This window comes from Natator depressus, chromosome 8, assembly GCF_965152275.1.
Source record: "Natator depressus isolate rNatDep1 chromosome 8, rNatDep2.hap1, whole genome shotgun sequence".
Taxonomy (NCBI): Eukaryota; Metazoa; Chordata; order Testudines; family Cheloniidae; genus Natator; species Natator depressus.
This window is the reverse complement of record NC_134241.1, coordinates 24,042,971-24,067,782: the sequence shown is the minus strand read 5'-3', so window position 1 is coordinate 24,067,782 and position 24,812 is coordinate 24,042,971. Positions and strand designations below refer to the sequence as shown.

Below are 24,812 nucleotides of genomic sequence, written 5' to 3'. Positions count from 1 at the left end.
GGAAGAGGAATAAAGAATGATCCATTGGCTTGGGTACTAGCCTGGGATTTGAAAGATCCAAATTCAGTTCCCCCCTTTGCCATATACTTCCTTTGTGACCTTGGACAAGTCCCTTGGTTTATTTTTGCCTCGGTTTCCCATCTTTAAAATAGGAATAATATTTCCTTACCCTCACCAGCATATTCTGAGGATAAGCAGATTAAAATATTAGAGACACAAGCTTGTCTCTGTCACCAGCAGAAGTTGATTCAATAAAAGATATTATCTCACCCACCTTGTCTCTGTAATAGGCTTGGACCAACATGGCTACAATAACAGTGCATAGATTAAAATACTGTGAGATATTCAGATACTAAAGTAATGGGGGCATATAAGTATTATCTCATTGTTTCCTTGTACTCCCACATCTGTCTGTATTTTTTGTTCCATGTCTTTTTTGATAATTCTTAAGGTTAAAATGATTTTTCCTTTCCATATTAACAAAAGTGGAATGCACATCCCAGATAGAGACTGTACATTTTTTCAGGGAGTTCATTGAGATCTTAAAAGGTTTTACTGTTGTGGGAGAAGATAATAAGGCTGTTGTAACTATTAAAAACTGATAAAGCATGAGACACAGATGAATTTCTTCTCAGAATTATGGTGGAAGTAGCAAGGGAAATGGGAAGGCCTTTGGCTAAAATGTTTGATAGTTCAAAGTGCATGGATTGTATGGGAGAACTGTAGAATGTTTAATATACTGTGTTTCCCATATTAAGAAAAGGAACGGGAAGATCTAGGGAACGATAAATCCACAAGCCAGACTTCAGCTCTGGGTAAGATATTGAAACACAGAGAGAGCCAAAATTGCAAAATATGATATGAGATAGTTGAAAAAGTAGATCCATATCTGGAAGAGGGCACCTGGTATTTTGATATTTGTTTTTATCCCAAATTGGGACAAAAAGTTGAAATACTAAAATTTTCACAGAACAAAAAGTTCTAAAAATTTCAATTCAGAAATGGCAAAAAAGAAAAACGTTGGAATTTTTTATCAAAACAAAGCATTTTTGTTTTGAAAAATCAATTGGAAATGAAATGTTTTGTTTCGAAATGTTGGTTCAGAATGAAATATTTTGTTAAAAATTTCCTGTTGAATAATTGGAAAATATAGTGGAAATTAGCATTTTTCAACAACAACAACAACAAAAGATTTAGGGGAAAACCCCATAATTAGGAATATTTTTAATTAAAACATTTTCACTAGCTCTAGTGACTAATAGCATTGTCAAGTGAGAACACAACATAAGTTTAGTAGCCAGTGTGAACTGCCATTTCCACTGACCGTTGTTTCAAAATGACAATGTCTCTTCCAAAAAGAAAAGGAGGACTTGTGGCACCTTAGAGACTAACAAATTTATTTGAGCATAAGCTTTCGTGAGCTACAGCTCACTTCATCGGATGCATTCAGTGGAAAATACAGTGGGGAGATTTATATACACAGAGAACATGAAACAATGGGTGTTATCATACACACTGTAAGGAGAGTAATCACTTAAGATGAGCTAATACCAGCAGGAGAGTGGGGGGGGGACCTTTTGTAGTGATAATCAAGGTGGGCCATTTCCACCAGTTGACAAGAATGTCTCAGGAACAATGGAGGGGGGGGGAATAAACATGGGGAAATAGTTTTACTTTGTGTAATGACCCATCCACTCCCAGACTCTATTCAAGCCTAAGTTAATTGTATCCGGTTTGCAAATTAATTCCAATTCAGCAGTCTCTCGTTGGAGTCTGTTTTTGAAGGCTTTTTGTTGTAACATTGTGACTTTTAGGTCTGTAATCGAGTGACCAGAGAGATTGAAGTGTTCTCCGACTGGTTTATGAATGTTACAATTCTTGACATCTGATTTGTGTCCATTTATTCTTTTACGTAGAGACTGTCCAGTTTGACCAATGTACATGGCAGAGGGGTTTTCTCCCCGCCCCCACTCGCCTGCTGTAGCTCACGGAAGCTTATGCTCAAATAAATTTGTTAGTCTCTAAGGTGCCACAAGTACTCCTTTTCTTTTTGCGAATACAGACTAACATGGCTGCTACTCTGAAAAAAAAGGCTCTTCCAGCGATTCACAGTAATGGTAATATTTCAAATGACATTTTTCATGAGATGAATGTAAAATGTTGAGGGATAAAGAACTTTCTGCTATTTTGGGGGAAAGTAACTACCTACACTTATTTCATTTATAACACTTTCTGACTCTCAGTGCTCAATTAATTCTTTTTATTCTTTGTTTCCTAGGGAATTCAAGCACATAGAGTTAGCACAATAGCTCACAATCTGTCTATTGAAATGTGACCGAGTATTGTCCTGACAGGGAAGTTCACAGCAAGCTTAGAATAATAAATGTGTTATGTCATCTTGCCTACCTCACTGGGCCCAAAGTAAAATTATCTTAGAACTCTGCCATATTTATTAGATGCTGGCATGCGTTGAGGTTTTAAGCAGTTGCACCAGTATTCAGGGGCGTATTTACTGTTTGAAGTATACACAAATATTAACACTTAACTGGCATAAAAGTGTATGTGGTGAGGAGACAACTGATGCACTAACCTTTCTGGCCATCATACATTTGCTACTGATACACCTCTATTGCAACTGGTGTTGAGATTCAGCTTCTAGAACTAATGGAGCCTGCTTTCTGATGACCCTTTATGAGATGTAACTGTCCTCATCTTGGTTGAGCCCTGGCCTAATTCCAACCTAGGTTGTGATATCATAAAACGCATAGATAAGTCAAGGTATAATTAATGAGGGTACAATGACTGTTAAATATTTAGTGTCTAGGCGCCTGCAGTAATTTTTTAGCAGATTTTTTTGCCCTGCAGGATAATCACATGCATTTCTTTTTCATCTCGGTACATCAGTTATTCTCTTGGAAGTGCCACCGTTCAGTGTATTCTCTTTGCTGAAGTGTTGGGTTGCTGTGCAAAATGGACTTCATAGCAGCTTCCACAAGCTTGTCATCACTATGGAAGCAAACACATGTGCTTATTTAAAATGGTCTTTTTACTTTAATACTGTCAGCTCTCTGCAGTGTCTGACAGTTAAGAGAGAATAAGCCTAGCACAGACTGTGGGTGGGTGTGGGGGGGAATAAGCATTTAAAATACTGAAAAAGGCCTGCATGACATGACACTGTGCCTGTGTGGTTTTTTTTTTCCATCCTCACACTCTTCAACCCCCATTAAATCTCTACATACAGTTGGAAGATTCTACAGGTTATTTGTCTGAGTGTAGCTGAACCAGATATTTTGTGTCTATTCCCACAAGATGTGTATGTAAATAGGAAAGAAACACATTAGTCTGAGGTGCAATAGGTAATCTCTGGTGTATTAGACCATGATATATAAATGCTTATGAGAACATACCTGTGGGAGATTTGTGCTCTCCGGAGTACGTTGCCTCTTTCAAGGCATCAGTTTGTCACTAACAGATTAATGAACCATTTTAGAGAACTTCTTGGGAATCAGCAGGGCAGAGAAGTAGAAGAATCTGTGAAAGTGTTTAATAGTAATGAACTGCTGCTGGTGTTGATTCACATGCAGTTGAAGAATGACATTAAAAATAACTGACAAATTGCATTTGCCAAGATCCATTTCCTTTTTTAGATCCACCTTCAGTGCATTTGGTAAGGTGCTGAGGAGATATTAATTTAAAGGGACACCGTTAATTTTAGGTTTAGAATTCAATTTTGTGTAAACATACATACACCCATCCAGAATCTGTGTTCATGATTAAAAATAATAATAATAAATACTACTGACTCTGTTCTCCCCTCTGTGGTTACAGGTTGTGTAGGGGAAAGGAACCTCTCTGAGCTGCTGCTTGGAATTTCATACTCATTTTCCTGCCCTGTATTTTCCACCTCTGTGGGGTTCCAGTACCTGAGTCCAAGTATTTCCCAATGCCAATTTGAGCTTGTGGGATCTGAAGGCGGTAAGGAGCTCTAAGGATGCCACACTTACCTCTGTTCTGCTTAGTCTATTTAGCCTTTGTAGGAGTTACTCCTCCATGGGCTTCCCCTGCCATAGCTGTCCTTTGAAGTCATCCTTCCTTCCCCAACCCATAGACAGACATGAAGGGCAGCTCTACTGCAGTGAGGGGAATGAAGCTGTAGGTGGCTGCCCTGTGCCAGCCCTCACTCTGACCATACTCCTTGAAGTAGCTGGAATCCTATGGTAGCCTTCTGTGGGGGTTTCTGTAGGATACAGAATACAGCGAATGAACTTCTGGTAATGCAGGCTCCCCTCTGGGTACAGACAGATGTAATTATGGAACCATAAAACGTGGCTCCAATCTACATCAGATTCAAATAGTATTGTCAGGATAATCTCCTCTATTTGAGACCTCATGTTTATTTTTTGGAGATTATTATGATGTGACTGGGACTTGAGATGAGAAATAAGCAACAGAAATAAGTGTATTTTGAGGAAGGAAGATTCAGAATTTATGGTTTTAGTTTTAAAGAATGGAACAAAAATAAAACCCTAGTATCTGACACATGATCCAAGTTGTTTCTGATTTCATAATTTCCATGAGGCATCAGAGATTCTTTGAGGCCATTATAAGATAATCGAATTGATTAAGCTAACTTTACATTAGTACATTAGTAAAGGGAATATGATGAATGGTGATATTTTTTATAGTTTTGAAATTAACTCTAAATCTTAGAATAATTTTTATCTTAAAATTATTTTAAATATAATACTCCGAGGCCTGTGCATGATTTTTCTTTTATAATTAACATTTTTGTAGGGCGCTCACCCAGATAGGGCTGTATTCATTATTCAGCATTCATTGAACTTGTTCAAAACTCTAGCTTCAGCCTCTCTCAACTTATTTCCTCATCTGTAAAATGGGAGTAATACTTAGGAATTCTACAGTGCTTAGCATGTGAAAGCACTGCATAAACATTAATTAACAATAATATTTATCTCACAGTGGTGTTTTGAGGAGTAATTAATGTATTTGCAGGAAAGAGCTTTTGAAGTGCAATATGTATTTATGATGGCGTGCCAACTTTTATTCTATATTGCTAAGGGCATTTTCATAACCGTAAATTGTGATGTCACAAGCACAGGTTGGTAACTTCAAACGGGAAATAAGCTAAAGAAGGAGATGGATTCTGAAAACAATAATTCTGTAGTTGTTCCTAGACATACCAAAGTGTGTAAAAATAAAATAGAAAATGTCCAGATCAGCAGAATTATTTTATGAAATAAACTACTTTCAAAAAATTTTCCAGGAGCATATTTTCTGCTGGTTAACTATCTTCTAGTTAATATTTCACTACTTTTCAGTAGTAGCTACTATCATGTTTGAGACCACCACAGCTAACCTCAACAGTCGAAACAGTATTCGGATATCCTTTCTGCAGTGAATCAAGGGTTAAGAATGGCAAAAGGGAAACCAGACTCATATAAGTATTTTAAACATGCTGTCCAAGTGATAGAAAATAAATGCTCTATCACTGTATGGTTGAGCATTAAACCAAAAAAATGGCTAAAATTTTCAAACTTGGTGCCTAAAATTAGGCACCAGAAATAAGTGGCTAGTTGATGCAGAGGATCTGAGCACCCAGAGTTTGTGATGTTTCCGGATTATGGGTACTTTTCACTAACGTTACAATTAAATGGAAACTACACTTTTTCCAAGCAGAGCTAAGGTTTTTTGTTTGTTTGCTTTTAAGAAAGGAAGAACAAGAATAGTAACACACACTTGAATACCATTGCTTTAACTTTTTCACAGGGACAAAGTTACTTGGAAGATTTTTTTTTAAAGTAACAGTTTCACAGCCACCTCATGCTCTGAAATGAAAATCATTTCACAGGTTATGCTAGAATTAATGGTACTGTCAACTGTGTGAGAGCTGATAGAAAAGTTCAATCATGGACATCAGAAAAGGGGGATGAAATTATTTTTTGAGAAAATGAGCATATTTCTCACCTAACATGGAGTGAATAAAATAGATTTCACTGAACATGTATATGTGTCTATAGCAGTGGTTCTCAATCAGGGGTCATAAGAGAAATAAATATCATTTGGCTTTTGCTGGTTGGAGGATGTGCCGAGGATTAAATTCTTTCGTTATCGAAGACTCTACTCCCTCCGCACACTTTCTTTGGGAAGAGGAGGGCCAGATGGAGCAATTCAGTGGCACTTTTAAATTAGCCAGTGTGTTCACCTCTTAGTGACACACTTCCTCTTCCCCCATTTCCCTTGCGTGTGTACACTATACAAGTCATCAGTGACCTGGTGAAGATTCTTTGAGGGCATGTCTATGCTACCCTACAGTTTGGATTATGGGGGTGTGAATAGCAATGCTCACCAAAGTGCTATGTTGTAACTCCTGCACTGGACCCCTCGGGTGCGAACTAAAAGTTCCTGGTTCATGTTACCATCATATCTTTGAAGTCTCTCTACCTCTCTCTTCATTCTTCTGATTGCTAGCACTACATTTTGCCACTTATCTCTGTCTCTGCTATAGGAGGAGAGACTTTCCTCTCTGGGAAGCCCTAATAGCTGTTTTCTCCTGCTTGGAGAGTGGGAAAAGGGATCTCTGGTGTTTCGGACTCTGGCTTTTTTTTGTGAACATAAGACTTGTCCCGGACACCAGGAATGTGGTTTAATGAGGTCACATCTTTAAGTAAAATATGAGAATGATCTAGCAATAACTCATCCAGCATAGGTCATACTTCTGTAAATTATACCACCTTGGACAGGGCTGCTGTCAGTTCCCTTCCCCCACCCCCTCATTCTACCTAGTGGACGATTACCATCAGCCCCCCACCTCATTAACCTAGTCGGAGCACCGTTGCTGGTACCCCACTGTTCTCCTGTCATATTGAGGGTTAAGGAAGAGGGGATTGTCTCCTTACTGTTACCAGTATTATGCACTCCTACATTGTGGAGGGCAATGTAAATAACTTAAGGCCGAGCGCTAATCACAGATAGTGATGGGTGAATACCCAAAAGTCTGGAAAGTTCTGTTTGGTTTGAGGAAGCATCCAAAAGTTCAGCCACTTTTCCAGGCCTCTGGTCTGCAATACTGGGCAGGAAATCTTAACAGCAACATCATTCCTTCCAGATTTCTAGTTGGTGCAGAAATATACCATACTGTATTATACCATTGTTGTTTTCACGATAAGAGCTCCTGTATTTTAGTTATGGTGAAAACAGCTTCTACAGCACAGACACACGAAGAGTCACTGTATTTTATTGAGTGCATCGGTGCTGTGAAAATTGTCCTGTGGAAACATCTCCACTCCATCACTAATACAGAAGCTAGATAGCTTTATATTTTAGGGGAAATATTAGCAAAATAATCTGCTTAATGAAACAAACAAAAAAGCCATTACCAGCTTCTTGCCAAACAAAATGCAGCAAAATGAGTTCCTCTACAAAGAAAAGTCATGTTATAGAATACCAAAATAGTATTTTTCTCTAGAAATGAGTGTTCAGCCTGTCCATTTGAAAGCAAGGGTGCAAAGGATAGAAGTTAGCTAGAGTGCTATTTGGCTCAATGAAGATTAAAGAAACAGGTTAATCAAAACTTCCAGTCAGCAATTTGTGTTTGATTGTTTTTGAAACTGCTGACCAAGTTAGGATTACACAACCAATTCTCACTGAAGAGAACATTTTTGTGGTTCATTTTAGCTCCTGTAAGGGAAATTCTGCTTCAATGTGCAGGATGTGCCACTTGGAATGTAGCTGTTGCCATGTGTTTTATATGATGTTGCAAGTAATTCTAGATTGTGCATCACTTTGTCACTAGAAAGGCATCAAGGTTCAATGTACAATCCTGAAGCCTTAAAAATTCTACCTTTCTTGCAGGAGGGGAGTGTCATTTAAACAGGAACTCATTGTTATGCAGTGGAAATTTCCTTATGGAACAGATGGAATTGAACATCACCCACATATAATAAGCAAACACATTGTGACTGTCTTTGCCACACTGAGATGTTTAGGTACAGAGATGGAGAAAATCCTAGGCTGAATGCCAGATAGAACTGGGAACCTCCATTTAGTGTGGACAGAGAGATGTATTCTGCAGTACATTTCAATGTAGCCCAGTCTCATATGTATTTTTGGCAGTAGTGAATTTTAGAGGTGAGGGTCTGCTGAGAATGCTCTGCCTCCAGCACCTGCAAGTTTCACCCTTATATTAAGCGTTCCCGATGAGCTATGCTGGGTCATGGAGGAGCAAGCAATCTGTTACATAAGTTAAGTCTAAACCAGTTAGGACTTTATAAATGGCAATTGAAACCTTGAACTGACAGCCAGTGCTGGGTGATGAGTGCAACTGTCATGTGGTTTCAACAGTTTGCTTCTCTGAAGGCAGGTAACTGCATTCTGTAGAAGCCAAAGCTTCCTCGAGCCCTTAATAATAAGTCCAGGTAACCTGGCGTAGCAGTAAAAAGTCATGGGTAAACTTGGTCTGTATCTGAAAGAACATGATCTTCTGGTCTGCCACAGATGAGATCTCTCTCTCTCTCTCTCTCTCTCTGATGCAATCTGGGACTTGAAGCTTACTGAATCTAGAAAGGTACATAGATTGCAAACCACTTCAACAGTAACTGGCCAGACAGCCATAAGTGAGCCAGTGCTTATAGATTTTATGAGCCAGCATCATCTCTGTTTGTTTTGGATTGATTTTTAGGCCATTTGATTTTCATTCAAGTCCCGATCGCTGCTCAAGTGAAGCACAGAGTGGAGAATTTGAAGTCTGTAACATATGGTCTGATGAAAAGAAGACAGAGACAAAGATAATCAGTATATTGGCATACATATAGTGATGCCAGCGATCTCACCATTAGTTTCACACACGTCTTAAATTAAGAGCATGAAAGGATTGCATCTCAGCAAGGCAGTGTTTTGAAGGAATCCTGTAGCTCTTCTTCATGCAAAGTTTTGCAATATGCAACATTTAATTTAAAAAAGATACTTTGCTATTTTTAAATAAATACCTATCAATCTTTCTCATTGAATTAGTTTTTCTAAAAAGCTATTTATGGTTACCCAGAAGTCAACTTTTAAGAAAAATATGCTTTTCAATTTAGTATTGCTTAGAAGTGTAAACTTAAGTGTTCAATTTTATTCTTTGGTTTCTTTACAATAATAAAATCTCATTAGGAATTTAGTGTTAGGTTTACTTATTAGAAAATCAGTCATTGAAACAAACAAAATCACAGGAGTACACATGTCAGTGTTCATATAGGTACCAATTCAGCAAAGCACTGGAGCACATTAAGTGCTTGCTTAAAGGTAACGTGGTCCTAAGTGCTTTGCTGAATTGGGGCAATAGGCTACAACTATGACTGGATGAAAAAAGGAACAAGTTTTTCATGAACTATTTGCAAAAAAAAGTATAATTTTTTGACCAGCTCTAGGCAATTATTACACCGTCACAGTTCATGCTTTCTTCTTGTCCTTGAAATTTCTTTATATGCCACAGGTTTCCCTAATATTTCATTAAAAATATCAATAAGGACTTCAAGACATGTTCAGCATCTCCTGGTCTCTTCCTTTAGATCATCATCAAAAGTGGCTTTTGCCAACAAATCTTTTCTTTTGTAAAAATCTGCTTGTAGCTCTCTCCAGTTCTGCAAGATCACATATTGTGACTACCACAAATAAACAACATTAGCATGTTTTTCATAGTCTAGAGTAATTATAACAAGTGGTCCTTCAGTCACAGCCTGTTAATGTTGAATTCCAAACTCAAATACTGTTTCTATTGTCTGACTTTAGCTCTCATCGGAAATTTTGTTATTGTAGAATTGAATAACCAGTAAGTAACCTGTGAATCCAGAGTTCCTCCAACATCTTTGGCAGTTGGCCTTATAGCCAATTTTGTGATACACAACTGGGTTAAAATTCATAGTCAAAAAATTAGATAGCCAAATGTAAAGTCTAACCCTTTGGGTATCTCATGTGGATTGCTGACACGTTTTAGAGTACTTTGTAAACATGAATGTACGACTAGATTACAGTGACACCTGATGTTGTCTGTGGCAGAGCATTTTTTGTTAAAATAATTGTCTTGCTGTTTAAAGAAAATGTGCTAAATTAATGTTAATACTTTAACAATTTTAATTAATATTTTAAATAATTAATGTAATTAATATGAATACCCAAACCTGAGCTCTGTGAATCTCAAAAGCTTGTCTCTTTCATCAGCAGAGCTTGGGCCAGTAAAAAGATGTTAACTCACACGCCTTAACTCTCTGTTAATAATTCGCACTCACACACTGTCTTTCCTCTGAGAACCTCGCAACATTTTACCAAGAAGACTGACCTCTTCGAACAGTTGGCAAAACTGTGAATCATTGAGAGGTTTACTGACTTGACAAAAGTCTCACAATGAGTCAGTGGCAGAGCTGGATTTCCCGGCTCTCGCCCCACGTTCAATGTACGTGATCACATTGCCTCTTGGTGTCAGGAGGCAACAAATCAGGGAAGTAAAAGGCATAGTGTTGATGCTGCACATGCTTTTTTATTAGAATGACACACACATTGCTAGCCTGTGGTTAAGTGCGATGTCATGGTTCTGCCTGGGTGATTTGTTTGAGCCTAAAATCAAGTGTGTCTCTTGCTTAAGTTTCTTCCTTAATTAATTGGTATGAGAGGAAACGCTCCAGCAGTAATTGCATGATATTGCAGGGCGCGAAGGCTAAGAGTATTGTATTGCCCAGTTATATGTAATTCAGTGTAACTGTAATTATAATTCAGTAGAAACAATGTAAATATTTGATACTGAAAGCATTGAGGAAGGAGGCATTAACTGGTGGTCACACAGTCTTGACACTGTAATGTAGCCTCTTACCCACAAACTTCATGTCATCAGTGGGAACTGAACCAAGGGCTTTTTGCCCCCCAAACACACCTGAAACAGCAGAGCTGCAATTCTTCGTTAGCCAGTTGGGCTGGACTTGTGCCTTTGGTACTGGGTATCCAGGGTTCAAACCCATCTGACAAACATGAAGAATGTTAGCTGTGAACATAAACAGCATGGAAGTCTGTTGCAACACTCAGTAATGTGTGGCCCTTAGTGGTATGCTGCCTTAGGTAGATGCCTTTTGCCTGTTTTTTGCCCGTGCTTGCGATATGGGATGTTTGTGGTACATATTTTCTGGAATAATCCCTCATGGAATAAATATTTGGGTTATATGTTGGAATCTATTGCTTTTAGAAGAATCATAAATGTGCTTCAGACCATGCAATTCCCGTTTAGGAAAATGATGAGTTACCTTTTAGGAAGCTTGTTGTGTGTTTCGAATCCAGTGCAGGAGAAGAGGCTCTGAAAGACCAAAGATGTTCAAATCTAGCTCTATCAAAGGATTTAGATATTGGCTGAACACTGACCATGTGTATTTGAACTAGAGAGTCACTGACTAATATAAGTACCTTTTGAAATGACATGCATTGGTAGAATTTACGTTGACATTTGCTTTGGAATATCCGTTGGCACAAAACCATTACATTGACAATACCCTCTACTCTTGTATAGGTCACGGTTGGTCTCTCTGAAGCTTCAAGGTCATGCTTTGCACTGTGTTCTCTTACCCTCAGTCCCAAATGAGTAGTTCTGATCAACAGGGATACTCCGATTCTTGGTTTCAGAGTAGCAGCCATGTTAGTCTGTATCCGTAAAAAGAAAAGGAGTACTTGTGACACCTTGGAGACTAACAAATTTATTAGAGCATAAGCTTTCGTGAGCTACAGCTCACTTCATCGGATGGCTTTCAAAGGAGGTCAGGGACTGGAAAGGATTCTCAGTGGTAGGTCCTCTGCTATAGAGGACCTTCGTGAAAGAAATCTGTCAGAGCCTCTGTATCTTTTGCATCACATTGTATGATGCACCTCTTTGGGTTCTGTATTTGTTTTTTCTGTGACATTGGGTGGTCACACATACTGGTTAGTCCTCTGAGGAAACTGGCCTCTTGTCTGTTAAATTTCCAACTATGTCTGCTGAAGGAGTGGGATGATGCAAATTCTTTGCTCCATAAGTAAATGTTGTATTTTTAGTATTCTTTTATTAATAGCCCTTGAATATGTCAGTGATAGGACCCCTTATAAATGCATGTAATAAATAAATTATAGCACACAGCAATGTTCAGCTTCAAACATTTTCCAAAAGAAAGCATCTGGCTTTAAATCTCATGGTGGGGACTGAAATAAACTTTTTATTTTTACAAATTAGGGATAACTGGGAAATCTGTGTGAGATGGACCTAAACCAAGCCACAGATGAGTTCTTCAGTCATTTCTAATGAGAAGAAATAAATAACTTATTCTCCTTCCTGTTGCTGCATGTTTTATTTATATGGCTTTAAATTTTCCTCATACTTATTTATTTTTCTCCTCCTAAAATAGTTCAGTTGTATTATTTTCAAAGTGTTTCAATAGCTGTGCAGTCCCCTAATAAAGATGTAAGTCAGTGCTTTTATTATTGTGAATTCTGTGTTTGTTGAATGTAGAAGAAAAAGAATAAAGCTTTAAACGTTGTTGTGCCTCGATTTGAACGTCCTCAAACTCTGAAGAACTTCAGACCAGGATCCAACCTTTGCAGCTGAACCCTACTTCAGTTCTCAACATTCCTGAAATTTAGAAACTTCCTTGTCTGTCTTGGGCCCTTCTTGATTTTAAAAGTTAGGTATTAATTGATTATTCCTGGGTCAAGTTAAAGCCTTCTCCCTCCCACCCCAATATTTTATTTAGTTTTTGTATTAAAAAGCAAGCAACATACATTTGTTTTGATTGCGTATACAAGAGTCACACTTTACTGTTAGATGAGAAAGTTAATTAATAGACAGTGATCAAACAGAAAAAGTCACAGTGTTTATCCTTGATTTTTTTTACCAGAAGAATAAATAGATAATTAAAGTCTTTTGAATTGGGATCACCCTTATCAAGAGCCCATCACCCATGTGTCCCATACTTGGACAGTTAATTAAGGTGGACATCTCAGAAGCCTTAGAATATATTGCTGTTGACCATCTGGTACTCTAGCTGTAACCAATTTCCGGCTACATTTTATGACATATCATAATGACATATGGCTTTTGTGGGTAAATTGTGCTGTGGGTACAATAGTTAAAGACTACTCACCATATATTTAAGGCTGGTCTTGTGGTTAAAAGCACAAGTCAGGAATCTAAGACAGATGGATTCTGTTTCTGGTTGTGCTTCAAACTTTATATGGAATATACAACAAGTCACGTGACCTTACTGTGCCTCAGTTTACCCATTTGTAAAATGGAGATGATAATACCTAGCTGCATTCTCAGAGAAGACTATGCCAAAACAATGGCTTAAAGAGAAGATGATCTGGTGTAATAAGATTGTTCATTGAGCACAGCTTTTGGCACCAAAAATGTTAAAGCTAGTAAAAGCCATATTTAATCACAGCTGTCTATCACAAAAATCCCAGAGCTTTCACAGGCAGGTTTCAGGCCAGAACATGGAATGGAAAGGGTATTAGTTAGATCTGTTGATAGATACATCTCTCTTCTCTGTTGATGGGAGGACGATATCTGTTCTTATGTTATTAGATCTTTCTGTTAAATTAAATACCATTAATCTCATCTAGAAAATGTACCAGAGGATAATTGAAAGTAGAGAGTTGGAGGAGTTTCCTTCTTTTCAGGTCACGCTCAGAGTGATGACTGGCAGTTTTTCCTCTGCTATCAGATTATGTGTGTGTGGAGTATCTTAAAGTGCCATATTATTGCCCACTGTGGCCAGGTCATTACGTGATATTTCAGAGCACAGTCTTCTTGCCAGTCACAGATAGAAGGTGTTTTTCAGCAGCTGTAACTATTTGAAAGTCCAGAAGGAGATTATGAAACAATTTGTCTGTTTCAGGGGAGACATCTTTATTAGGGGGTGATGGTGGCTAGTCCTTCAGAATGCTGCCTCCTTACCAATAGCATCACCTTTGTCTTGCTTAAGTTTTGTGTCAGCAGCTGCCTTTCATCCACTTGTTGATCTTGACCAGGTCCTGAGATAGCTGGATGGACTGTTATCAGTGTCCCCAGTGAACAAAGAACAGAGAAGGGTGTTATCTGTAAGTTGTTGATATTTGTGACCATGAAGTCTCACAATTACCTCCAGTGATTTCATTTGGATAGTGGAAACTGATCTTCATCAATCATTAACTTGGCTGACTGTAACATGGTCTATTTGTGAAATGCTTTGTTATGTTCTAATGTATTTATATTAGCAGCAGTGAAAAGTTTCTCCAGATATCCTTGCAGAAAGTTAATGACTGTGGCCAGGGTGATAGCCATATTAATGCTAATTTTAATACACTAATCATTTGAATTTTTATTAACATAAAAAATAGTTAACTTCATCTTGAACTTGCTGTTCTTATGATCTTTGTGTATCTTGACAGAAACAAAAAGCTTACTTAGGATGAAACAATGGGACAGTAATGAAAGCTGTGCAAAAGGCTTCATATGGACTGCTCACATGCTTAAAGATGAGCATGTGTTTATGTACTTTACTGGATCAGTTTGCAGAGCTGGGAAAATGGTGGGCCTCCAGTCCCACAGCCTGTCTCCCTTGATCCCTCCTCCCCTGAAATCCCTGTGTTCCCAAGCAGCCCAAGTGGATCCAAGAAAAATCATGGAGACATCTAATACATGAAAGAGTAGGGCTCAGGGTTTGTTGGGAACGAAGTGGGAAGGCAGGGAGGTCAACAAAATCAAACCTATGTAAATTGTTTTATTTCTAACCCTTACAAATTCATTAGCAGGACTGGAACTCTCAGCTCTAAAAATAGCATTTTTGTTTGTTTTTTTAAGAATTATTTATGGGAGGAGTTGATTAACTGGATTGAAAACAAGCTTCATGAAAGTTAGATGAGCTATCCACTGTATGTGCACATGCACAAATAATCTCTGTGTTGGCTATGCATATGTGGCACATATGCACAGAGGCAGAAATGATTATTCATTGAGCCTTGGCTTCACATTTCACTCAACCCATTGTAATTATTGTTTTGTGCCAGGCTTTCTAAGTGCATTGGCTCTTGTTTCACCTACACATTCATTTTTACCTCCTAACAATCCTTACCTCTATTTCATGTGAATTTTTCAAGAAGTGACTGCCTTTTTTTTTTATCAAAATCCTCTTTCCTGTCCTCCAGTTCCATCTAGTTCTCTGTCCATCATTTGTTCTTTGAGGACAAAGCATTTGCATGCCATTGGAACTCCGCCCTTGGGGCATCAGGGAACTCCCTTATTAACTGTAAGATAAAGACTTTTTTTCTTTTTCATATTGCTTCTAGCTGAACATGTTTGCAATCGCTTTTAAAGTGTTACATGCCTTGAGATGCTCACATGACAGATCTCTTTATAACGAGACTCGATTGTGCATTTGATTTCCTTACTCCTGTTTCAGTTCAGGTTTTAAAAATAGATTTTTCTCTCTTCCTTACTGAGCTGTGAATTGTATCTTATGTGACTAATGAGCTGGTGTGTCTACATATTTGGATACGCTACTTAAGACACCTTAAAAGGTCTGATTTTCTGAAAGTGAGAACTCTCATTGCTATCTAAAATTGATCCCTTTTAAGGTGTCTCAAGTTGAGCATCCAAAATCACTGGTCACTTTTGGAAAATTCAGTCCTTTTGATTAGAGATAGATCTGAACTACAACACCATATCTGAACCTCTCTGAAATTTGGATTTGCTTCTGTTCTTCCAGTTTACTGCTTCTCTATACAGTGCCACAGTGCGAAGTGGGGGGGGGGGGGGGTGAGCTGTAGAGTGCTCTAACTGTAGAGTTGCTCTCTAACTGCCCTGTGTAGATGCTGTTGGCAGGCTCTAAAAGGTACCTAGTTCATGTTGAGAGAGCCCCATTTCAAACTGGATTATATTAATGCTCACTTGGATACCATTTGGAGCATGCCAGCAGGTCTATGTGGGGCAGTTAGAGTACCCTAGAAAACATGCCCCTCTAATTTGCACAGCAGTACCATGTAAACAAGCCCGCAATGGCATGGCCCTGTCTTTTTGATGAACTGCATCAGAGCATCAACTCCAAAGATTTTGGAAGTTCGGAGTTATTCAGATTCCAGGTTTTCAGCTCACTAGAGGAAGGCCCATCTCCTCTATTGATACATAAAGAAGGAAAGTTGTTCTTTGTTAATGTTGTGTAGGTAATTGGCAGGGAAAGATATATCAGTACATGTAGGCCGTAATTTAGAAAATGCATAGAATTCACTGTCCCTGATTTTCTAAGGGCATTGGAGGAGAGTTAGCCATGGCTCATAAACTTAGAAATGGGGTGTTATGTTACTGTAATGAAGATAATACATTTTCTTACTGGCAATGCATAACTGAGTAGCTTTTAATGTCTGGTTATGGAACAAATTTTGCAGATCTGTTAGTAGACAGAAGAATAAAATAGTTAACATGATACTGGAATCCTGTTTTTAAGGACCTGAATCTTTTATGGTGAACTAAGAAAAACATTTGATTTTTTTTAAAGCTTTTTCACGTCATATCATTAAGAAACTGTATGGATAGGTTTAACATTTTTAAAGGGAAACATATTTTATAATAAAATGGTTGAAAATTCCTTCTTCACTTACCTACTTGCATGGTCCTTAGTACAGGAATGAGTGTTTCCATTATTATAAAGGGTGCACAGGAAAATATTTCTTGTTTTGTTTAGGTGTATGTGATTCCAGCAACAGGAAAAATATAAAACCCTGACCTAAGGATTTAGGCTAAAAGGTCTGTTCACCTTTAAATGTAGAATGCAGAGGGAAGACGACTGTATGAAAGTTTCACTATTCCATTATATGTGGAAGGGAAAGCAAGGCTATTAATAGCTTTCTGAATCAGAGCACACTTTTAACCAGACTGGGAAGAAAGACTAAAAAAAGCATTTAGAAAATCTCCTTGATGGACTCTGCTGGGAACAGGAATGTAATCATTCATTCAAAGAGAGTTTCTGTCCTATAGAGAACGTTTCTTTCTCTTTAGAAAAAAGTGAGAGTTTACCCTACCTCAAATACATTGACTTGTGCACTGCAGCAGAAGCAGGACCAGCTAACTTTCAAATATTGTATTTTAAGCATCATTCCACTAGTTCAGTGAGTGGAAATGGAGGTTGAAAAAAAGCAAAAAACTGTTCCTGTCATATTTTCAAAATGCATGTATTTGCATGTTGACCTGTTTTTATAATCAAGTCAATAATTGCACCCACAAACCTGATCTATGTGTGAAAAGCTTAGCCAAGGAAAATGTCTGGTCTAATGGTTCAAGCCTGGGATTAGGAATCAGGAAGTCAGATCAGAGCTTCATTTAAAGTTCTGCCCTGGCCTTGCCGTGTAATGCTGAAGAAGTCAGTTAACCTCTTTGTCTGTTTCCCCATCTGAAGGTGGGATTTCTAGAAATGTGAAGTATATTTTTTAAATGTGAATTTTGGGGAGTGCCTACATCACATGTGTATTTTCACATGTCCTTTGAAAGCTTGTCCCTTAAACAGTAACACTGGAAGTGGCAAGTGTGGGCGAGGGAAAATGTTAATAGACCTCCATTTTTGTGTTTTGTGAGGAATTATTCTTGCCTGTTCTGTCATAGAGTGTGCCTGTGAGTATTTGAAAAGTGAAATCTCATGCACCCCTGACAGTCCTGAGAGAGGTTAATTTCAGGGCTGCTAAGTTACAGATAACTTTACTAGGGAGGTTCAGCTGGGGTGGGGGGGTGGAATTCTTTCCTCTGTCTACTGTGGTACTAGTTTCCATTCTCAACTGTATTCTCTTGCCTTCTGGACAATAGTTGTGAAGAGTAGTTAAAAAATAAATTAATTGAGAATTAGTACAGCAGTTTGCAGAGTAACTTGTGTTTGTCCAAGAGTATCTCTAAGTTTCTCTGTTAGCAGACAAATGGTGAAAGTTAACATGTGAGGCATAGTCACAGTAAATGATCACTTATTCAAAATAGGATAAGATTCATATGCCCAAAACTTTCTCAAGCTGATGGATAGCTACAAGCTCTCAGAAAATAATAAATTCTCTGGCTTCTGGGGGTGTTCATAATCAAAGCAGCTTTATTGACTGCATCTACTAAAAGGGACAATAATCATATTTCTTAATCTAACAATTCTCATGAAGCAATGAAGATCATATTAAATGACAATACCCAAACAAAACACTGTGAGCCTTATTCTGATCTCTTAGAAAACAGAAGTTATGCCATTGTGCCTCTTTGGGTAGTTTGCAAATGAAGGCTGCCTGTCTCTGGTCTAATTTTACAGTCATTATTCCATCCATGGACAGTCAGAGAGAGACTGTATACCTGTACTAGGTTTTGTCTATGGAGTGAAAAGTTTGTTTAATATAATATACAATATATAATTAATATAGTTCCTCTTTTGTTTAACAGTTCATAGTGATATACTTACAAGTATATCTCTGCTCAATTATCAAAAGACCAGCACAACTCCAAAGTATTCATTAAGAGCCTGATTCAAAGTCAATTGGTTCCTAAACCTACAAAGACATATACATGTGTTCAATGTTATATGCTATGAATAGTCTCATTGAACTAAATGGGACTTACTCAGTCCATAAAATTAAATATATAAATAAGACCTTTTGGGATTGGAGCTAGGAGTCTTTCTTGTTGTTTTAGTCCCCTTAATGAAAGCTAACGGGGTCACAGTCGTTTTTCATGTAGAAAAGAATGTCAAAAGGGCTGGGTGTATTTTTAGGAAGCGTTACAGGAACTGATTCTGAATTGACACATTCCTTGTTACACCATTGAATTCAGCAGAGACCATGGGATAAAACGTTAACACATAATTTGGCTCAGATTCCATGTTTTAGAATTTCCTGTGTTCTAGAACACAAAGACTTGTAGAACTCCTTGAGTTTATGTTTCATAAATTGTAGACAGACTTTAAACAGCGGTGTTAAAAAGAGTTAAAATTTTTAATAGGCCCTCAAATTCATTTCAATAACATTTGGTAATACCCAAGTCTACCTGTATTCCAATCCCTATTGTTAAGAGTGTATGTAGTCTTTTCTTCTCTATATACACATAAATAAATGACCTGTGAAAATACAAAGCTGAAGTTTCTGTGCGCAAGTGGTGCCACAAAGTATAAGCTGCATTTTAATACATTTGTCATATATGCCTACGTATATAGTCTGTTTCGTTGCAAATAATGATTCTGTTTTTAATATTGCAGGACTATACTTTGACAATGTACTTTCAGCAAGCGTGGAGGGATAAGAGGCTGTCGTATAATGTAATACCTTTAAATCTTACACTGGACAATAGAGTAGCTGATCAGCTTTGGGTTCCTGATACCTACTTCTTGAATGACAAGAAATCATTTGTACATGGGGTCACTGTGAAGAACAGAATGATTCGTTTGCATCCAGATGGAACAGTCCTCTATGGTCTCAGGTCAGTGTCATCCATTTTTAACTACATTTTTAAATCAGTTTCAAACAGAAAGGTAATGTACGTAGATCTTCACTACCCGTCTGTCTCAACTGCTGACATAGTGCAAACAATGTCGTCTTCTTAAATGTTTTAATAACAGATAAGACTATAAAGGCCTTTTTGGATAAACTTTGAGGATTAAGTGTCACGTTTAATAATGTTCTAAGATGTTTGTTTTAATAACATTTAAAGTTATACAAGCTTTTTTGAATAAACTTTCTGGATTAAGTGTAATTTTCAGTAGTGCTTCCTTAAAGGATTTGAAATAGAAATATCAAGTGGAGGTTGGGGGGGGGGAAAGGGGGTAAATTCATTGTGTTAAAAAAAGCCAGATGCTCCATTTTATAAATCATTTTTGGGATGAGCTGCTAGGAATGGGCTGCATTTTCTTTTGCTGGTAGAGAATTTTCTCCATTTTCCTGAGGTGCAGCTGGACTTTGAAATATTTCTTCTGTGTCTTTTACGTTGTTGTTATATGTGATGTTAGGTGGATATGCTGCTAAATGAGTCCTCAGTGGTGTCATGGTAAAGCAATGGAACAGTCTAACTGTACCAGAGGAAAGTTCAGCAATTCTTTTTTCATGGCTTATATAGAAAACAGTTCCTGCAAATGGCAATTTAAAACTACAAAGCTGGTAATGACCTGAAATGATTGGAGTTTTCCTGCATTACAGTGTGACAAACTTCCTACTCAGATCTCTCAGATGTTGCCCTGCCCTCAGCATGTACTGAACTAAAACAGATGGAGTTTAACTTTGTTTCTACAGACACCTTGGGTTCTTGTTCTGAATCTTTCCCCCCTCCCCCCTTAGCCCAGAGTGTTAGTGATGAAAAGTAGTTACACAGGGCTCTGAATACTCCTTAGATAGTGAAGTAAGTTCCTATGTTCACATCACAAATGCCTCTAATTATTGGCGCTCTTGTTGTCAATCTCAGCAAAGACATCCAGGATTCAATCGATCTGGAGATTCAATTATCTGTTTGTGGTGGCCTCCCAGATATTGCTTTCGAGGCACATTGGACAGTGTGGGGACATGTATAATCCATGTTGTCTTTTCTGTACTTTGTTGATAAATGAAAGGATTCAGTCTTAATTACTGTGAATTTTTCTTTGTTTAATTAATAGAAACAAACCAAACCAAAAAACCCCTACCACCAACAAAAAGCCTCTTTGGATCTGGATCTAAGAAGGGAAAGGAATCAATATAGACAGCTGTTGTATGGGTACAGTTGTGCTGACGTACTTACCACAAACCACCTATATCACTTGTGGTTGCTTTATCAACATTCTAGTTAGCATCCATCCTTGTATTGTGCAACAAAATTTAAATTGCTCTTGGCACTCATTACTGCAATAAAGAGCAGGTATCCAATTCCTTTGTTTTCTTATGAATGATGTCATGTTCAGTCTGGACATGTTTGACTGTAGCAGGTCAGAATGAGTGGTTTTGATTAACAATATTTATTATTTACATACTATATGCTGATCTGCATAATGTGCCACACTATCCCGTCCTTGCCCCCAAACACAGTATGGGGTGTGTTCATTGTAACAGCAATGCTTCAAGGAACAGATTGAATCTTCAGAAGTTTGGGAGGTGGAGGAGGAAGAGCATGTTACACAAATTGGAGGCTGCTTCAGCTGCCTTTGGTGGCTTGAAAAAAGATTGGCCAAGCTGACACGGCATGATGTGAAGTAGCCAAGGTTGGAAAGCCTCTTACATGTTTGTTTAATGTGGACTAAACACACACCTGTTTTCAGAGAATAATATGTGGATTCCCAAAAGAGAGCAAAGGGATGAGGATGGAACTAGAGAAGCAGGATATGATATTAAAAGGAAAGGGGAGCAGAGACAAGCTGAAGCTGGACTGGTGGTTAGATGGCAGCCTGTCAGAGTTCAGGGAACAATCAAAGTCCTTTGCTTTTTTTGCCTGGAGTGCTGCAGAGGCAATGCACTCAGCCACTTGCTTGAACTTGGCTTGTATTAACCATTTCAGGCTGACTGAAGGAGCAGCAAGAATGGGTTCCAGGTGGAAGGTCAATGCAATGCTTGGTTATGAGTGATTGGGAGTAACTGGGAAAATAAGAGGATCGGAGGAAATGCCTCTCACCCACAAAAATAAAGGATGTAGAGAAGAAAAAGCAGGATAGAGAGAGAAATGCAAGTGAGAGCTGAAAAAACACTGGCTGAAATAAGGGTATGGGGGAGCTGATAAACTTACAAAGTAAATACATACAGGATAAGGAATACATAAAAGAAAAATTGAATAAGAGTCCAGTGAATGTATAGCTTTCCAAGAGGGTGTGAAGTGGCAGGGGAAAAGAGTAAGTGTATTGATGCTTTGGGGGGAGCTTGAACTTAGAATTGATAGATGGTGAATTTCCATTTGTTGTCAGCTTATAGCTATCATGACTAGGAGTGTGCACCTAACTTATTTGTTCTGTACAGATATGCTGCTAAAAAAAGAAGTGGTGTATACCTGTTTACTTTTACTGTTTACTCTGAACTTGAATGTATGCAGAAATAGCTTGCCACTTGAATATATGCAAAAGTAGCTTCACATCTGCTTAGAAGTATCTACTGTAAGTATCCTGGCCTGAAAAATATCGGGGGCATTTATGTTCCTTTTCCACCCCCACCCCCTTCATATGCTGTCTGATATTAGGTATGCAAGTGACCCTTGAAATGTGGCTTTTAGTAGTATAAAACTTTTTAGGTTTGCTGAGCTAACTCACTGGTCTATCTGATCTCCAGATCTCTCTGTGCATTACTGTTCTTGAAAGTAACTCTGTTGGCCCTGAAAATAGTTTAAAGATTTCCCCCTGAAAATGAAGGCAATTAGTTAGGTGCTTTTAAGAGCCTAACTTCAGAGGCCCAAGTTTTGAAAATTTTGGCTTCACTGACTTTCCCAAAGCCATATATTTAGCGAGTAACAGAATTGGGATTAGGCTCCAACTTCTCTTGGCTCCCAAGCTCCATGCTTAGTTCACCACATGTCACTGCCTCTTGTACTACAGTTTCAAAGTAAAGATTAGTATTTTACAAATATAAAGAATCATTATTCTAGTTACCACAAAAAGTAATCCCAATTAGATATGTGTGTCGATGACAAAAGTGTGACTTGCATGAAATTATACTTTAGCTTTGGGGGAATGTGCATTTGTAACTGCAATGGCATATCATTTCTAATGCAACATGAACTTGTTGAGGCAGTTCCATGAAATCTTTAAAGTTCAGTCCTGGTTTTTGCTTTCAGAAATCAAAGCAATTTATTTCACGGCTGGAACTTTAATGCAGACCAGGTATTGCCTTGTGAACTCTAGAGGAATAATTTGTTACGGGTAAATTCAGGGAATTTAATTGAAATTATGTTGTCTGATATTCAGGTTCAATTATGCCACCCAAAAGTCTCTAAATGCTTGCACATTATAGTTAGTTAGTAATATCCCTGTTGTGTTTTGTGCATGAGAACAAACTAAGATTATGCTTTGGAATCACGGTGGGTGTTGTGTTACTAGGTAGTAATTTTTTTGTTGTTTTGGTGCTTTGTTGTTGGGGTTCTTTGGTATTTGGGAGTGTTATAAAATCAGAGGGTTTTTTGGTTTTTGGAAATAAAAACCATCAAAAACAAAAAAATACAAGGAGGATAAAACTTCTTGCTACGCAACAATGAACATCCAGTAAATTTGTGTCTTCCCCTGGAAAAACACATTCAGTATTTAATATTCTAGGGTTTCAAAACCCATAATTAAGGCTGTACCACAGTTTACAGTTTAACAGGATTGTCATAAATATAAAGGGAAGGGTAACAACCTTCCTGTATACAGTACTAGAAACTCCCTCCTGGCCAGAGGCACAAAATCCTTTTACCTCTAAAGGGTTAAGAAGCTCAGGTAACCTGGCTGGCACCTGACCGAAAGGACCAATAAGGGGACAAGATACTTTCAAATCTGGGGGGGAAGGTTTTGGTCTGTCTGTTCTGTGTGCTTGCCAGACACAGATCAAGGAAGCAAGCAATCCAACTCCATTAGAATTAGTAAGTACTAGCAAGGGAATGTGTGAGTTTATTTTTGTTTTGGCTTGTGATTTTCTCTGTGCTGAGAGGAAGGTGTATTCCTGGTTTTCTTTTTGTAACTTTAAAGTTTGGCCCAGAGGGAAATCCTCCGTGTTATTGAATCTGATTGCCCTGAAAGATTATCTTCCATTCTAATTTTACAGAGGTGCTTCTTTTACCTTTTTCTTTTTAATAAAGTTCTGTTTCTTCTAGAATCTGATTGGGGGTTTTTTTTAGTGTCCTAAAAAAACCCAAGGTTGGTCTGTGCTCATCTTGTTTATTCTCAAGCCTCCCCATGAAAGGGGGTGTGAGGGCTTGGGGGGATATTAGTGGGGAGTAGGAACTTCAAGTGGGCCTTTCCCTGAGTTTGTCTAAATCACTTGGTGGTGGCAGCGTTACCTGATCCAAGGTACAAAGGAGAATTTGTGCCTTGGGGAGTTTTTAACCTAAGCTGGTAGAAATAAGTTTAGGGGGTCTTTCATGTGGGTCCCCATGTCTATACCCGAGAGTTCAGAGTGGGGAGGGAACCCTGACAAGGATTCTTAAACCTTCATGTGGTTTTGCAACCCTAGAATATTCTACAAAGCAATGATAAACTAAACATAAGATTTGACTTTTTCAAGGTTTCTGAATTTTTCTTGGCTTTTTCTGAAAAGCACCTTTTTGATGAAAACTTAAAAAAAAAATTCTTTGAAAATGAACATTTCCTGAAATGTCCATTTTGACAAACCTTCTTTGTTTAAAAAAAAAATTGAATGAAAATTTGACCACCTCTAATAATGTATCTCTGTCACACTAGCTTCATGTTAGTGTAACTCTATTGCCTTGGGTGAAATTAGTTCTCATTTACATTGGGACTAGAGTAAAATCAGGTCTCTTGTACTTGATAGTGTGATCAACAGTATTTTGTTTATCTTTACTTGTTAACTTAGGCCCAGAACTTTCATAGATTCTAAGGCCGGAAAGGACCATTGTCATCATCTAGTCTGATATCCTGTATAGAACTTCCCCAAAATAATTCCTAGAGCAGATCTTTTAGAAAAACACTGAATCTTGATTTAAAAATTCTCTGTGATAGAGAATCCACCATGGCCCTTAATATATTGTTCCAATAGTTAAATTACTCTCACTGTTCATAAAATTTTATGTCTTATTTCTAGTCTAAATTTGTCTAGCTTAAATTTCCAGCCATTGGATCATGTTATACCTTTCTCTGCTAGATTGAAGAGCCCATTAGGAAATATTT

At 38.0% G+C, this 24,812-nt stretch overlaps 1 protein-coding gene across 5 annotated transcripts in view; it reads left to right on the top strand.

The window, feature by feature from the left end:
* GABRB2 (gamma-aminobutyric acid type A receptor subunit beta2) overlaps window positions 1-24,812 on the top strand; it is a 300,429-nt gene that overhangs the window by 131,430 nt on the left and 144,187 nt on the right. For all 5 annotated transcript variants that reach the window (XM_074960637.1, XM_074960638.1, XM_074960636.1 and 2 more), the window contains one exon: window positions 19,251-19,471. In XM_074960637.1, coding sequence (XP_074816738.1) covers window positions 19,251-19,471 — 221 coding nt within the window. The remainder of the gene's footprint in view (window positions 1-19,250; window positions 19,472-24,812) is intronic.